This window comes from Mycteria americana, chromosome 14 (assembly GCF_035582795.1).
Source record: "Mycteria americana isolate JAX WOST 10 ecotype Jacksonville Zoo and Gardens chromosome 14, USCA_MyAme_1.0, whole genome shotgun sequence".
Taxonomy (NCBI): domain Eukaryota; kingdom Metazoa; phylum Chordata; class Aves; order Ciconiiformes; family Ciconiidae; genus Mycteria; species Mycteria americana.
This window is the reverse complement of record NC_134378.1, coordinates 6898519-6915985: the sequence shown is the minus strand read 5'-3', so window position 1 is coordinate 6915985 and position 17467 is coordinate 6898519. Positions and strand designations below refer to the sequence as shown.

General features: G+C 47.9%; 1 protein-coding gene across 12 annotated transcripts; it reads right to left on the bottom strand.

Moving 5' to 3' along the window:
- Positions 1-3888: 3888 nt before the first annotated feature.
- Positions 3889-13100, bottom strand: MANBAL (mannosidase beta like). Of its 12 annotated transcripts, none has more exons than XM_075517113.1 (5): positions 12928-13040; positions 10940-10988; positions 9520-9596; positions 8967-9164; positions 3889-6373 (listed from the first exon to the last, which is right to left on the bottom strand). In XM_075517113.1, the coding sequence occupies exons 4-5, from the start codon at positions 9114-9116 to the stop codon at positions 6266-6268; spliced, it is 258 nt and encodes an 85-aa protein (XP_075373228.1). In that variant the 5' UTR covers positions 9117-9164; positions 9520-9596; positions 10940-10988; positions 12928-13040; the 3' UTR covers positions 3889-6265. The 12 variants fall into 12 exon arrangements, with proteins under 12 accessions (XP_075373228.1, XP_075373229.1, XP_075373230.1 ...); XM_075517114.1 differs by lacking the exon at positions 12928-13040 and adding an exon at positions 11551-12181; XM_075517109.1 differs by lacking the exon at positions 3889-6373 and adding an exon at positions 11429-11700 and having other exon boundaries at positions 9145-9164; positions 12928-13100.
- Between the last annotated feature and the right edge of the window lie 4367 nt (positions 13101-17467).

The following is a 17467-nucleotide window of genomic DNA, read 5'->3' as shown; positions in this document are numbered from 1 at the left end:
ATGAGATTTATAGCCCTCGTTCCGGCTTGCTTTGCTAACAGAGCAGCAGAGGGATGGCTGGCTAGTGCAGAGCTCTGGTAGCCGCATCCAGGCGACCCTGCCCTGGGGGCTCTGGCACTCCCCGGGCAGCAGAGGGTCCCAGGCAGCCTCCCTGCCAGCACCCGCTGCTCACCGGCCCGCAAGCGGCTGCAGCCCGTGCCACGCGGAGCCGGAGCAGACACAAGGGTGTTTCCCCTTAATCATCCAGTCTTGGTCCTTCGAGCCAGGGATGGGCTGAGGAGGCCAAAGTCTGGATCTGAAAAATTTAAACCGTATGACGTTTGGATCCGTGCTCAGTTTAAAGTGAGCTAAGTAAAGGGGGAGGTAGGGAGCAGAAATGGCTGCAGCTTCTCCCCTTCTCCCAAAAACTGCTCCCCCTCGGATTCCCTTCACCATAGAGGCCTGACACCTGGGGACATCTGCTTCAGCCACCCAAAGGAGCCACCGCAGCATCCTAAGTAGCCACCCCGCAGGGCCCGCAGCCATGAGGACCCTCTCCCGCGCACCCCGGCAGCTGCGGTCCAGCTGTTCGACTACAGCGTGGACCCACCCAGCACATGCCGACGTGCAAGGGCTGCCCTTGGGGAGCCGGAGGGACGTGACCCCGCAAGCCCCACGCCGGCTTTGGCGAGGTGAATTCGCAAGCTTGGGATGGCTTTTGTGGAAGCAGCGGCCAAAGAGAAGGCAGGGGGAACTGCCTATGAGACATCTCAGGCCAGTGCTGATGCCTTCCGTGGCCCCAGTCCATGAAGTGGGTCTGGCTGAACTTGACGCTCACAGGGGCGGCACATGAGAGGCTCAGACAGCCGTCTGCCAAGAAACAAGGGGACAGTCCAGAGGGCAGGTTTCACAAATAAGGAATGCTGCGTTTAGCATGTAAACAGGACTTCCAGTAGGGCATGGTACTAGGGACACAGCTCCTTGCCTAGGACTGAAGATAGGAAGAAGTGAGAGCCCTTCAGCCCCCTCCACCCACAGCATCCCCCCTTTGGGAGCCGAGCTCTTCAAGTGCAAGAAAAGACATCAGCCAGGCAACAGATGTTTATAAAAAGCAAAGCAGATGTGATCCGAAGCAGGTTTACCTTGTACCTACCAGCCAAAAAGGCTGGACTCGAGCCACGGAGGAACCTGTCAGCCTCTCTGCTCCAACCAACCGCTCTGCGTCGCTGCGGTCCTCGGCGGGACTGCGGTTTCCCGGTGCGTGGCTGCTCATGCCTCCAGCAAGCAGGGTGCAAAGAGCATCAAAGCCACACCGGGGCCTCCAGGCACTAAATGAAACCAGGGAAGCGAGCACTACAAGAGGCTGGGGATTGCACGAGACAAATCTGCGTGTGCTGGCGAGGAGCAGGATCTGAACGGGTGGTGTGAAGCACGCACAGCACTGTAGTGCTTGCTTATCACAAGAGCTTGCAAGCGTAGTATTTAATCATTTTAACACCTCATGGCCCAGGGGTAGGCTGATGTGCACGGCACAGCTTCCTGGGTATACCTGGGGCTCCCAGGTGGAGAGCTGTCCTTCCCCAGCAGTTATTACATCTGCTGGTCGAAAAAATTATCAGGGAAGAGAAATATGCTGACAGGGCTGATTACAAGGGGACACCTTTCTCCATCCTGGCTGCTTCTCCACGTGTTCTTTCTTTGTATCAGTCCTTGTAACAGCAGATGATACCCGCTGTCTGTCACTGGCAGGTAAAATTTGGCTGCAAGGACAGAAGAACTGCAATGGACGTGAGTCTACAGGGTGGAAGCAACAAGAGGGGGCACGGGGGTGAATTACGGTGACAGAAAAGCCACAAATTGGGAAGAATCAATATGAAATGGGAAAATCAGCTGAATTTCAAGGGAGAGGCAGGAAGCCGAGTTCATTGCTCTGCAATTGCCAGCCCCAAGCAAAAGACATTTAGACCAGCTACTGCACACTGGCCTGGGTAGCAAAAGCCAGAAAACACCCCCACAAACAACCGCTCAAAAGCCACAGACTACCAGAGGAGAAGAGCAGGACCTTGGACCTGCAGTAACTGCCAATTTAAGAAGAAATGCAACCATTGATTACAGCCCATGTCTCTTGCCAGAGAGAAACGGAATGCTTCCCAAACGAATCATCCCTTCTGGCTGGATGAGGAAGAGGAGGAGGGTCAGATCCCTTCCCAGTGCCAAAGCTGGCAATCAGCCTAATCACCAAACAAGCAGCCATGCTCCGTACTCCAGCACTCTCCATTCATCATCTCATTTTCTTGCTGCAGTCAGTCTCTGATGCCTCATGAGATTAATAAACAAACAACTAAATCAATACAGTCATCTCGATCCCTGCAGGCCACAGGCTGTGAACAACATAACTTCTGCCTGGAAGAAGTATCAGCGTGTAAGAGAGGCTCCCAAGAGAGAAGTCCAGCATCCCAGCTCTCAGCTGTCCAAAAATTAACACATGCACACAGGGGAACAGTTCAGCAATGCCCTGGGAAACAGAGATACTGAGCAGGTCCTCCCCTCCTACAGCTTCCTGATTTTCTCCTCGAGCATCATCACATCCAGCCTTGACCCTCCCTGAAATCCAGGCACTGAAGGAATACTTTCACATTCTCCATGACAGGCTGGGAAATGATCTTAGCTTATTGACTCGACAAGGGGGCTGCTCTGCAAACATCAGTCCTCTTCAAAGATGGCCTCGAGCTCTTCAGTTCCTGTCAGTAGGGAACCTCACCAGAATCTCTCTGAAGCAGAGAAGCGTGTGTATGAGAACGAAAGTAAATTAGGTCTGAACAAGATTAACAGGGATTTAATTGAACTATGTGAACTGGAACTCCAGTCACGAGCTACTTATTAGCCCGTCTCGAGGGACTGTGCTGCTTGCGCTGGAGGAGCACAAGGATGCATTGTGAGCATGGGACAGCTCAAGGGGATGGCGATGGTCACAGCTCTCGAGATGAGCGTGGCCAGAGAGGCAGAGCTGCTCGAACATGATCAAAAACGAAGCAAGGAATTCTCAACTCCCAGCCATGTTTCTTCAGAGCTGAGGCTTGGCCTGTTGAGGGAAAGGAACTTCGTAACAAGTATTAGCAGAGGAAACCCAGCTCTCAGCACAGCTCCTGGGCTTTGGGTGGCAGAGCAGGTGCTGTTCACCGAGGTGCTGCCTGCTGGCTGGTATCTGGAGGCAGACCTTTGAAAACCTCCCCTTCAATGAAAGTGACTTAATGAGGTCTTCAGCTCCCTTTGGGATGTTAATTACAAAACAGCCTGGAGAAAAGTGCTTGGGAATTAAAGGAGTCACCACACTAGTCCTTCTCTTGTTTTGGTTTTCTGGTGAGGGAACCAACAGACGCTTGCCAGAGCTTGGCTACCACGCAGGTCTTACTGCAGCCAAGAGCCACCAGACAGCTCCACGCTCCAGCCACATAAACCTGAGCTACAATCACACACCGAGGGGCTACTGAAAATCCCTATTATCAGTCTACTGAGTCCCCATCTAATCTCCTGCTCGTATTATTAACAAATGATGCCTTTATTATCACTACCTTCATGGGGGCTTTCGGAGCCAAAATCTCTCATGAGAAGCAAATTAATTTAGTCATCGCACCATTTCCTCCTTCCTTCCAGGAAGTTGAAGCTGCACTGGGAGATAATTTGCTACTTCCAAGTCAAACACAGATACACACATGCCTGACAGTATTAACTAACCAATTTCTCACAGATTAAAGGATCTGAAAGGCTTTCCCTTAATGGATCATTTTGATGAATAGGTTATTTATGTCCCTGTGTTCCTATAGTCTGAGAGTTCTGGCAGCTTTCACAATGAATGCATGGAAAGAGGCAGCACAACTTTAAAAAGAGATTTCTTTTTAAACAAAGAGATTCTGATTGTATTTATTACACATTTCAAGAGAAACTAAAATACATGGGATATTGGCGATCTCTAAAAGTTCAGCTAGCAAGAGCATTCAAATAGGTAACAAGCTGTTAGGAACAGACTGGGAAATTTATCTTAATCCCTCTTCTCCCCAACAAAAACAAACCCCAATATGCATGATTTCTACTCAGCAATGAGTAAGTCAGCCTGCAAACAGCTACATGTAGATGTTGATGTAGTAGCCTGCTATTTCAGGTAACAACTACACAGTGCTCATTGCTAAATGGTTCTTAGCTGCAGAAGCAGTTCTACATTTCGGGTAATGTGTGTGCTACTCTTTCAATAGCTACAATTCCGTTAAAGCATTAACCCCCCTCTTTAGGTAACCTGCAGAAAGCAGAGTTGTTAGATAAAACAACCACCACCCTCATTTATTAAAATGGAAGAAGTGATCTGCAGTACCTATCCAGGGCAGTAGCAATACTTTTCTTTTCCCTGCAGATCACAGACAGGAACACAGGTCTGTAATGGAAACTCATAGCACAATATCGTTCTTTGTTATTTGTGTGGGAATTTTTTGTAATGTTTCTTTGTACTGAGAACTCAAAGCAACTTTAGAGTGCTTGTGTCTCCCATGCTTTGTTCTGTCCTCCTAGTATTGCCTTTATGTAGCTCAAAAAAAAAAAGAAGAAAAAGAAAGTGCTGAATTTAAAGCAGAACTCTAAGCCGGATTTTAAGCAGTGCAACTTGGTGTCAGCATTCCGGTTAAGAGAAGTGGAGAGCCTGGAGCAGAGAAGCAGTGAGAGGTTAGAATCAAACTGGTACAGGGATCCATCTGTCTCACCCACCAAAAGCAAGAGCAAGCAGAGAACATGGTTGTTCTCAACGCTGACGGTTCCTGTAAACGTGCTGTTCAACTCCTGTTAGAGAACACGCAGCACAACACTGCTGCCGTATCTGGGCTCACAAGGCATTTGTGAATTGAGGATGGGAGTCTATCTATGCAAAAAGGATTGCAGACTTGCAGCCCTGCCAGAGAATCCTTTCCTTCAAAGCTGCTCTGAACCCTGGGTGCGCCTAAAAGAGCAGGTTCTCCTCCCATTGACTCATTCGTGATCAAACAAACCAAAATGTGAGCTGGCATCAGGAAGCTTGAGCTGCCCTACAGAGAGTCTGTGGCTACGTCACCACCTATCTCTTTCCAGTCCTGTCTAGCCATATTTAAATCTAATACTAGATTGTCCCTGGGCCTGGAGAGCCAGAGCCTGAAGGAACATAGTGTATACGTCTCTTGCCATATAGTCATGCTACACATCCAGCTTGCCACCTCTTGGATCTTAAAATACCACATCTCCTCAGGCTGAGATCATATTTAACTTCAGGAAAAATTCAGCAAGAGGAGATGCAGCAGACTACAGCAGGTAAGGCTGGGAGGGAGTTTGCAAATGCAGCAAACCCCAGCTGTGTTGAAATGGAGCACACGGTTAGGACTCAGCCAGCTGACAGGAGGGTTTATCAACAGCACAGCCAGGCAGTGCTGTGTGATACATGACCAATGCAGCACTCCGAGACTCCCGCCTCACAGCAGCTTTTCTCCAACATGCAGTACCTGGTCTTCCCAAGAACATCCCATTAGCACAGGCATTAAATTCTGCACCTTCCAGAATCAAATTGTTCCCCGACCCTTGTAGTCATCGCAGTCCCCACCACAGCCTCAACTCCCTGAAATGTACCTGCTTTCAAGGGTGGGGATAGAAAGGAATAGTGCATGGGTGGGGAACAAGAAAGAGGTAGTGACGCTGGGGAAATGAAAGCTTTCATCTACAGCAGTCTGGAATCTGATGAGTTATTACCTAAAGAATTAAAGAATATGACAAAGACATTATTATTAAGCCATAAAATGCAGCTATGTATTTCAGACTAGATGACAACAGAGATGAATACAAAGCTGTGTAGTGTGGTATACATGATCCGTTTGATCCCTCTGCCTTCAAAAAATACAACATAAACCGGTATCCAAAGTAGCAAACTCATGCTCCACCTTCCACAGGGACTTTACTACAAATCCTAGCCAGCATGGAGGAGCTACGACAACAGCCCTCTCTACCCATCAGAAATGACAGAATTCACTTTAATGGTGACTGACACATTAATCATGTCAAATGAAGTCCTGGATAAGTGAAGCCCCTCTTTGCTTGTAAGAAATCTAGGGCAGAACCCTGCCCCTTCCACTCTTACAAGTTCCTTCTCCCTTGTCCCTGAAAGGTAAAGCATGGCAATGCCAGAAAACCATTTAATATAGTTAGTTGCCTTTGATGCCATCTCCGAGGAAGGATGATTATAGCTGATTATTTTGTCTTTTGAGGCTCATCAGTCATGGCTTTATCGTTTCTTTTTGGTTTCCTTCTTGGGTTTCTTGCTTATCTGTGGAGCAGTTGCCTTTGGCTTCTTCACTGTCTCTGAATTCTTAGGCTCAAAACTGTCCGAGTCCTACAAGAATCAATTAAGAAACAGTCAGTAACTTTTTTTTTACAATTTGCTGACAGCTCACTTCGGGAATTTGAGTATAAGCCAAAGGAAGCAAGTGCTGGGTATCTCTGTTGGAACACATCTATAACAAACTGAGTCCACAGTTAATGAGACTTGAGCAGCACCATTTCTGCTTCTTCCACATGTGCTTTTTGATGAGTGTGAGTTTATGCAGAGAAACAGCTTGTTACCAGAGAAGCCGTTAAAAGCTTAAGTGTCTAAAACAGGCTTTGGAAAAGAAAAACAAAACCGACTTTAGAGGCAAGAAGAAAATCAACACTAAATGAAAACTATTCAAATTAGGAAAAGGAGAAGACACCATATAATCACCAGTGTGTGTGGAAACATTCAGCAGGTATTTCTGCCAAATGTTAATCATTATCATGTGCAAGACAAAAAATATTCCCCAAAACAGTAGTAAGAATGTAAAGTTCAGAGCCTCTAAACCAAGCCCAAAATCCGGGAGGGAATTGCAAGCAAAGCTTTCTTCACCTGGACTAACAAGGAATGCTTAGATATCCTGCTCGTTTCCTTCAGGGGAGATGACAGATAATATTTCAGCCATGGGAAATAAAGTCTAGTTATCTTGTAAAAACACAAGGGAACAGCGCCAGTCTCATCTGAGAAAGCGCACACATGCAGATTGCCTCCTTTCATTAAATGCATTTGAGTATAAATATTGCTTTAGCATCTTGGTTTCTATCAGTCAGAGCGTGCCAACTGGAAAAGGACACACAAAAAACGGCTGAGCAAGACGTGCTAGTTTCAAGCTTCCAAGACAGCGCTCCAGATAATGGAGGGGGAGGCGAGCATCTGACAGTATCCTTTTAATCAAGGAGCTTGGTTCAAACGTCTCTCAAGTTACTGGGCTATTACAGTTCACATCTGTGTGGCTTCCCAAGGAAGGAGACTTGGCTGGCTTTCCAAAGGCTGTAATCGGTGCATGGGGAGCTGGCAGGCTCTGGAGAAATGGAGCACCATGCAGTTATTACTCAGGGATGCAGAGTGCTGCTGCCATAAAGTGAACACTGCTGCCTTCTAATGTTCAAACCAAGGTAGACTTCAAAGCCTGAAGCCTCCAAGACAGAGAAGCTCCTCAATATCCTACCCAGACTCAAGCATCATTACCAAAATCTGGAGGGGTAGCCTCTGGTGTTTACAGTTTTGTAAATTAGTCATATGGACAGTAAATCAAGAGGACAGTATACATATGGAGAAAATAAAAAGTAGAGCATGCAAACATCAAAGCATGCTTGCAAACTTAAACAGTAACAGGTCCCTGAGCTTTATCGGTTTAATTGGGGGGCCTGGTCTTCAGTTTTCCACTTCAAACTAGAGCTCTCACTCTTTTCAGCTTTCAAGAATCAGGCTACTCAGTATTTCTCAAAAATTTATCAGGGGAAACCATGGACTCTGACAGACGGGCGCTGGTGGCTGCAGAGTAACGGTGCAAGACTTGCAATGCCACTGCATTGTGACTGGCGGCCGCCTGCTTCATCTCCCTGCTGGGAGCTGCAGCTCCTGCGGCAGGACTAGCAGGAGGGAGCACGCACCCGTGCCGGGGCAGCGTCACTAATCCAGTGCCTCAATGCAACTTCACATCACACCGACAGTTAAAGGTGAAAGAGTTGGGTCATGAACTGTGTCCTTCACACTGTACCTCACCCTCGGGCATTCCCTTCCACAGACAGGCTGAAAATTTCCATGCTTCCTCTGCACAAGAGGGAGCAAACATGGCAATAGAGACAGCCTGAAAACAAAACTTCCCATGCTGAGTTGTTACGGAAAATATATCGTACACATTTAGACAAAATCTGTATCAAACCATCAAACTTGCAGCCTGATCACCAACACTGAAATACCTGTCCCCAGCACCACAGGCATCACCAAGCACATGGAGCTCTTATCAGAAAAGCCAGGCAGATGCAGGTCATCCCACTGTGGCCCAGTCTAAAGGAACTGGAGTCCTGTAGCTCACCTCAACCTTTCACTTTAACCTTCTCCTGTACTAACTGCACCAAAGGACCCTCCACGTGCCAGCACAGGATTGGGTGTCAGTACTGAAAACTGCCTTCCTCACGTTAGAATATACTAGAAATTTCACCAGTATCTTGTTTCCAAAAATTGCACACAAACTAGAGCCCAAAGTCATTTCCTGAAAGGCAGGTCCTGCAAAGGGGACGCCCTGCCTGGCAATTCACAGAGCAAATCAGCAGAAGGATGACAATATGGGGTTGGGACTAAAAGCCTTCTTGTGTGCAGTCAGGAACAGCATGTACATTCAGCACACTTTGCCAGTGCTTCAGGTCACTTTTTCACTGATATTCAGAGAGACCATGGCTCAGGTATTTGTTCCTGACTTTCTAATCTGGGGGTGAATCACAAGACAAAAGCTGGAGGTGGGAAAGCTAGAAGGAGGGAAGAGAACGAACAATGAAACTGTCATCAATCCCAGGGGCAGACCACTGCGTCTCCATCAGCTACTCGAAGTTCCCTCCCACCCTATTTTCTCTGACTCTGCCCATCTATATCAATATTAAAGAGCACTACTTACTGTCTTATGGGACTTTGAAACTGGCAGGATTATGGCTAGCACACAGATAAGCTGGAAAATGGCTCCAAAGAAGAGTCCGTAGCGTAGCACATTCTCCATGAATGTGGGCTCAGGGATTTCAGGTGGGGAGAAATCCAACTCAGCAGCCATTGTGAGTGCACCCTTCTTCTCCTCTAATGCTCTCAAGAAGACTGGTTACTACAAGGGGGAAAAAGAGAGCAATTATTTGTGTCATGCTTTCTGGTATTCGCTTTCCGTTATCAAAAAATGACAGACTATCTCATGCAGGTTTTTTGAAGACACCCTTGTCTACAGACCCACTAACAAAGAGGGAAAAGAAACTTGCATTTTATTTGGATGATTGTGTTTCACCACCTGCCTAAGAAAATAGTCCTCAAATGCTAGTGTTAGTCCATTTGCAGGTGAAGGGAAGACAAACAAAATTCATGAACAATATTCATGAAACAGTACGGGAAAAGCTTAATAAGCAAGAATGTACTTCTCCCTGAAGTCGATCATACATGCAAGATGACTATTATTCATTTTCACTTACATTGTATGTGTGGTCACAGCCTTGTTGTTTTAGATGGTGTACAAACCCAACTACTTCTGCCCACGCAGAAGGCAGATCTGTTGAAGACAGAGGAATGAGTTATGTGTTGAAAGTTAAGCATGGCTTTAGTGGCCGGTTACGCTAAGCCCTATATACCTTGCGACAGTCACACAGGTAGTTTGTAGCAGAGTTAAATATTGATCTCCTGGGTCCCTAGCCAGCTTCTCAGCCACGAGACCATCCTTTCTTCCTTCCTTCATCTTTGCTAATGGAGTTGTCAATTCATTCTATGAATGACTAATGGCTTTCTACAATAACAGAGAACTCTCCTGCCAGAATTACTGGAGTACACCACAGAAAGTCCCAAAAGGGAAATTCAATTAGTCTGAGATGCCATCAGAACTCAGTTGTGATTACTGTCTTACTCATTTTTCCTGACCTGTATGATCCTGGTGTGTCCTTATTGAATCAGCGCTACTTATTGATACTTACAGTTCCCTGTATTACTCAAGCTTGGGTGTGAGGTGGTGCTGCCTGTGCGTTTCAGTTGAACGGTAGTAATCTGCCTCCTAGAAATCATCTCCAAAGCAGGCTCTGTATTTCTCAGGCTAGGAGGAGATTTCTACAATCTGCAGATGTGACCCAGTTCAGAAAGATGGTAAAGTATAACTTGAGTAAAGTTATAGTTGATAAATTTAGGAATCAATCAACAACTCAATGCTGTTGCATAAGAGGCAAATGTCATTTGGGGACATACTAAAAGGAGTGTATATAAGTTACAAGAAATAATTATTTTGTTTTAATTCAGCTGAAGTACAGGATATTATTTTGAATTTTAAAAGACAGGAAAAAATTCCCAACTGTACGGACTGCCAGCCACTGGAATACAGAGACTGTGGAATCCCTGTTACTGGTGATTCAGAAGAGCAGATCAGATAAGCATTTGCCTGGGATGGGGTGTGAGTACATATAATCCTGCCTTTGAATCAGGAGATAAGAATAGGTGACCTCTTGCAGTCCCTTCCAGGTCTGTACTTCAGTGAAAGAAAATTTTTCGAATTCTGATTAAAACTCAATAAGCAAGGGCTGCATGGGACCTGTACACGAAGCCAGAATGCATGTTGGGCTGCCCAGGCTCAGCAAGCCCCAACACAGACCAAAAGGCTGCATCGGACATACACCGATGTCAACAAAGCCTGCATTAAAGTGGTTCATCCCTAACTGCTTTTAACTTTTAAAACGTCCTCTCCCCCAGTCCACTAAGGCAGCAGTTCCTAAGCAAGAAACAGAATCATGGGAAACTTCACCCCTGAGTTGCATTTTATCTCAACTTCATTTATTGGGATGTCTTTTGAAAATGTTATTCTTGCCCACCCCCTTCCTCAAACAGAGCAGGAAGGGATGTTGCTTCATTCCTCACCGGGAGTTTTCTCAGGACAAACTCCTACTGATAATCCCAATTCATACACCTGAAACACAACACACAAAAATAAACCAAAGGAAACTGATACAATGAAAACAAAAAAATCTCCATCCTTATCTTCTGCAAGTCCCCCCTCCTTTCCCCTTTTCTATTTCACCTCCCTTGAGGGTATTAGTAATTTTCTAACAAATCCCAGGTGACATGACCAGCATCAAAAGCTTTCACGCAGGCTGGGAGCAGCTGCCACTACCATTTTAAGCACTACCCCATGAAATACGCTCAGAGAAGGCCTGACATCATGCTCCAACTAGTGATAGTAGAGCATCCTTGCTCACACAGTAACCACAGCAGGCAACCCACATTCGGACCATTAGTTTTCCTGCTATCACTGCAGCTGAACTAATATTAGCAAAATTCTTTCCCGTTTTAAAAAACCATGGTTTACACGATGCCCAAACCTGCATGTGCAAGGAGGCTGAACCTTACGCAAAGGAGCAGGCCAAAGCTGAACAGCGGGGAACCGGGGCTCAGCGCCAGGCACACCGCCTTCCACGCTGCAGACAAAACTTGCAAAGTGGGTTTTCTCACCAAGAGCACTACCTCCTTACACTTTGCCTTGCAGCTAATCCAACGGGTCCCTGGATGATAATGGAGTCTTCCTCCCGGTTCCTGAGAAGCTAACAGTTTCACCACCTCTTCCTTGGCTAACATCTCTTCTCCACAGGTTATCAACCATCTTTTTCCTCAGTTGGCCTCACCTGTTAACATGGCTACACTTAAAGTAATTGTTCTTAAATTGCATTTAAAGATCAGTACTCCTGCTTTAGACCTTGAGAGGCAGCTTCCCCCCTCCACCTTACTCATGCGGTCTAATAGCAGCTACCACCTCTCCCCACGAGCCTAGCCATCTCACTGGAACATAACACCAGAAATAGGTCACAAACAGTTGCACTGCACTACAGGAATTGATTTTGACTATCTGTTTAAAAATATTCAGTCTTGCCTCTATTAGGGTTTTACAGCAAGCTAACTACCCCCACACAAAGGGACTCAGTCCTGTAGCAAAGCCGGAGCTGTACCACAGAACCAGCGAGGGGCTACTCAGGGCTGCAGGCTCATGCTTCTGCTCGGTGACACCACTGGAAGACGCTGCAGCCGTCCCCCTGGGCACAGGATCAGGCTCTGTGATCAATAACCATGAGTTTTCAGGATCAGGGCCATAAACTAGCCATCTCAATAGAGCTGGGACAGACTCAAACCTTCTTTTTGCTGCCCTGTGTTTCCCAGCTGGCATCTTCAAAACCTAGCACTATATAAATAATTAGCGTAGAACAAAGCCACAGGAGCACCTCAAGTAATTTATATTAGCTTCCTCTTGGGGTGGAAATAAAGATCAACAGTATCGGTGCAGAACATGAAAGCTTCCATCAAAGGATGAAGCAAAGAAGCTCATGCTGGATTTCTCAAATGACTTAGCAGGTGTTGGGGGGGAGACTGGCCAATCCATATTGGCTTCAGGGGGACCTGCGTGTGCTTCGCGCCGCTGAGAACACGAGCACTGGTGAGGCCGAGGAGCCCCTCTGCAGGCTTACGGCCCGCCGCCGGGCAGCCGGGTTTGCAGCCCTGCCCGGGGGCTGTAAGAAGCAGCAGCTGAGCAGCCTCGGAGCAGCGGACGCCCGGAGTTCCTCCTCCCTTCTCGAGAGCACAGCTCTGCGCCGTTCCCTCCCGCAAGCGGCGGTGCCCAGCCCTGGCTGCAGCCGGAGCGGGCCGCCACCGAGCCCCCGCGGCTCCTCGCACCCCAGGCTCTCCCACCCGCGTCCCGGGGGGGCCGGGGCGATGCTGCAGCCACCGCCCCACCCCTCCCAACAGAGACCTTTCCGGCAGACCCCCGCGCCGCTCCAGACCTCTCCTGCAGCCCCGGCCCCCCCGAGAGCCTCCCCGAGCTGCCCCCGGCCTCCCCCCCCGCGGCCGCCCGGCCCGCTCACCGCCCCTCTCGGCCAGGCCTCGCCGCCCCGGAAGTGATTGCTGCCCGACAGGACGTGCACCCCGCCCTTAGCAACCGCCCAGGGCGCCGCGTTGCTAAGGGCGGCCTGCGGCCGGCTCGGGGGCCTGGGGGGCCGGGCGGGCGGCGGGGCTCCGCCGCCGGGTTCCTCCCGAAAGGCCCCTGAGGCCGCTCGGCTTCGCGCTGCCGCGGGCCCCGCCCCGGCTGTGGGCGCCTGTGGGTGCCGACCTCCTGGTGGGTCCCCACGGCCAGGCCCGGGTCGGCCGCTCTGGCAGCGAAGCACCCCGGGCCTTTACGCCTCAGGGTTAATGTACTCGCCCCCCGAATCAGTGCGAGCATTTTAATCCCCGCCATCAATAGCGTGGCCTTTCAGTCCTGGGGTTTCTCTTTATCCGTGAGGTTTTGATCTGCTCCCTTGAAGTGCTCTGGCAGCAACAATTAAGACTCGCGCTTCTGGCTTTGCGCTTGCCAGGGATTTTTTTTTTTATTTTTAATGTCCCGATTCAGCATCCAGCTCTGAAATGGAGATGTCTCGATAAGATGACCTACAAAGGGAAAAATGGCTTGTGCTCCGTTTTGCTCCTTTGTGGTATTTAAAGAATCGGATTTGTTTTGCCCCCTTCCTAACCCTAAAATATCAGTAGGGCCAGGTTAGTTTTGCTGCAGAGCTTTATTATCGGAGAGCCTAAATACTTTGGGGAAAACATAATTGGTTACTTATCTACTGGGGGAGTAAGGTATGGCATTTGTAATAAAGGGATTTTCTAGGCTGTTACCAAGCATTTGAATTAAATGGGTATTAATGAAAACAATTTCAAAGGTTTTGAGCAATTGGATTAAAAACCTTTCATCTTGTTTAGTGCAGAAGACTTTACAGACAACTGGAGAATGCGCACGGCTGTGAGTTGCAGAGGCCAGAGACACTCGTACAAAGAAATTCTTCTAGCATAAAATCCTAAGAAAAAAATTACTCTTAAATAATTACCAGAGCTTTCACTGCCCCTGGTGAGTGGCTGTACTGGCTCAGGGACGAACCCAGAGCTCAGGAAAGGGGATAGATTCTGCCCTTTCAGCTCCCAAACACTATTTAGGACACAAAACCACTGAGAACAGATAAATAATTCTTGTGACTGTCAGGAGAGATCCTATCAGTATTAAACGGCCAGAATAAACTCTTCCCAGTACCACCAGCACACTGAATTTGGTGGGGCTGCTGTCCACACACGGGCTGCGATCCTCGCAGTTTGAAGTTTGCAGGGAGGGGAGAACACACACTTAGATTGCAACCAATACGGGACACTTTCTTCCTTTCGCCTCCTCTCCCCCACCAGAAACGGCACGACTTATTCTAAGTAGGAGGAGGCAGGTGGGGGACCACTAGTGCCCCCGAGACTTTCAAACACTTCCACAGCAATGCCAGGCTCCGCACGGGAGACACTCGGCCTTGGAACCACAAGCAGGTGGTGCCATCAGCCCGCTTTGGCTGCGTGCCTTTCACCAGCACCACACCGACCCATTCGTTCCAGCCGATTGTGAAATGATAAAAAAGGACGCTATTTATAAAAAAAAGGGAAGGTTTTTCCAAAGCCTACGAGATGTGGGTGGGTTTCAAAGCTAAAATTGATTCAACAAGCGGAAATGGCAGTTTTGTCAGCACCCAATTCTAAGTAGAGACAGCTCAGGCATGAAGTCTTTCTCCAAATCCAAATCATCCTTAGCTTTTTTAGTTCTTTCTACATTTCTTCTTTAGTTTGCGTTGCAGTATTTCCTGCAAGTCTTTGCGGTGAGACCTATTTATTACCATTCATTGTATGTTTACTGCATCCTTGTGCACCGAGGTCTTCTCATCCTCAGGTTGCATATTATTATTCAGCCAGGAAAAAATTAGTAATAACTGCTTTCATTTTTCAGCCCTTACTGGAAACGTGGCCTTCCTCGCTCCCTCTCCATGTGTGGTAACACATCGCACTCAAATTCTCTTTTTTATCAGAAGCTTTCAAAGCACTTTCCCAAGGTGAGCAGTAAGAGCAGCGTTTGGATTCTGATGGGAAACCAACACCCAGCCTGCCCTGATGGGAAGAGATGTCATTGCGGCAGTCACTAGAGCCCTCTGCGCAGAGGGTGGGCATTCACAGGCCCTTTCCTACGCCGCCTCTCCTTCCCAGAGTATGAAGGTCTCAGTGCTTCCAAAAATCAGGAGTAGGGTCTGATAGCAGGGCACCGGCACCCAAGAATCGGCAGCCGAAGGACCTTTGTGAGCCTGGTCACCGCGAGTCGGTGGCAGGGTTAGGATTGAAGCCGGCTCTCCCTGTTCATTGATTCTGGCTGTAACGTGCTGTGTAACCTTCCAGCCAAGGCTCCTTTCCAAACTGAAATGAGAGTGGTAAGCCCAAAGACGAACTGCTTAATTACTGAGATTCACTGCTGGCATCTGAGCTCTGTCTGCCTGGGTTGGAAGAGGAAGGAGGTGGTATTTAGAGAGCCAGAAATTCAGGAACCAGTAACTCTCAAGCCTACAGCTGAGCATAACATGCTGACATCTGGCTGAAACTCTTGGCAGTTCACCTGGGCGATGCTGGAACGCTCCAGCAGCTCTGCTAGGAAATAAACAGAGCCAGACAGGTACGGGCTCTATAAATGGATCTCACCCGCAGAGCTCATCAGGCCTCCTGACAGAGACACATCTCGCAGGCTGGTGCCATTTGTTCTATTGTAGTCTCAGTGATACGTTAATGTTTGAAGATTAAGTAGGCTTTTCAAGCAGGCTTTTAACTCTGTGAGACAGTCTTTTCCGATAGCACTTCCTTGCACATTTTGAATTACTGATTTATTTTGTCTATTTTGAATCTGATCCCTTGCTTCAGACTCATTCTCATAGTGCAAACTGTGCTCTCATCCAGAGGGACACCATCCTTGAGAGTGTTTTGATAAATGTTTGTATTCAGCTTCCTACCAATCTGAATTCCTCAAGGGAAAAGTCTCCCTGGGAAATATACTGATGTTCAAAGGATTGAATCTGGAGGATCTGAAGATCCCAATCCCAGCACTTTATCCTTCCAAGGGGGAGAAACCAAGTCTCGTCTGATTTTCTAATGGCAAGTCTCACCACACCTGCTGGGTTTAAGCTTTGGGTCCTCTGTTTCTTCCTTCGAAGAAACTGGCACATGGGCCATATCTTGTCTTTCTCATCTCATTTTTGTTTGCTTGCCTTCCACAGAAGTGATTGCATTTTTGCAAAGAACTTAGGAATGAAAGTTACTGTGTACACACCAGTAACGGACAATGTAATCAAATGATTGATGATCAACTTATAATGTGCCTTAGTTCTGCCACTTGGGATAAGACATTTGAACCAAAATGTGTCCCATCCTACCTCTAAGATGGCAAACCTAGGCAAAAAATATAACTTCTAATCTTAGGCAGTTCTGCTTAATTTAGCATTAGGGCATTTGCGGTAAGCTAGTCACCACATCTCTCAAGTAAAAGAAAACCAGAGAGAACAGTTGTGTGGGGCTCTCTCAGGAGTGGTGGGGATTGGAGAAGCTGGGGACCAACAGCCACCATCTGTGCCATTTTGGAGAAGTGCAGAAGAGCTTTTGATAGCTGAGAATACGGGATGGTTTTTTTGCCATTTGATGAGTTACTTCTTACTGTCATTAGTTTCAACCTCACAAGGTGAGCAGGACCATTTCACATGCTGCTCAGCTTATCTGAAGCTGTACGTTGTGCACCTGGAACAGACAGGGGCAATTTTTTAAAGCATGGCATGGAGACCGGAGGAGGTAAACCTAAGAAGAAATCAATATCTGGGAAATTGCTGCAGGATCCTAACACTGTGTCCTTTGTCAGTGAAGGACTGGCACTGAAATAAAACTAAGCTGGCATGTGCTTCACCCAAGGACCCTAGGGAGGTTAGGTCTGCGTGGACGTGACTCTGAAATCCGGCAGTTCCAGCTGCAGAAGGTCCCTGTGGCAGCTCGGACCTGCCCGTAGACTCCATCGGGCTTGCGCTGGCGTAGGCTTGGGTTTAGAGAGCAAACAGACAGTTACCCACTGCACGTTGCTAACCTGAAGTGATGGTCTGTGGGAGGTAATTTGAACGTTACATTCCTCCTGTTTTGGGAGCCAGTGGATGCTGACAACACTAGCTGCGGTAGGGAGGAGAGGTGAGGAGAAACTGGGAAGGTTCTAGGGACAAATAATGAGATACTCTAAAGAGAAAAAGCTGTTCATTTTGCAAACAAGTTTGTCATCTGTTGTGCCAAATTATTATTGATACTACCCCTAAAATGAAGTTCCCATGAGGAATGCTGTCACACATCTAGTACATTTAGACTTTGAATGCCAGGGACGCGCACAGAGCAGCTCTCAGGCCGTGAGGAGTGCAGAACTGCAGCCAGAGCCACCCTCCCGCCCGCGCAGGGGGTACCAGCCCTATCTGCATGACTACCCCACTGGAAAAAATGACCCGAACAAAGACCATAGTTGCCAGCTCAAATATACGCTGCAACACGGATGGATGC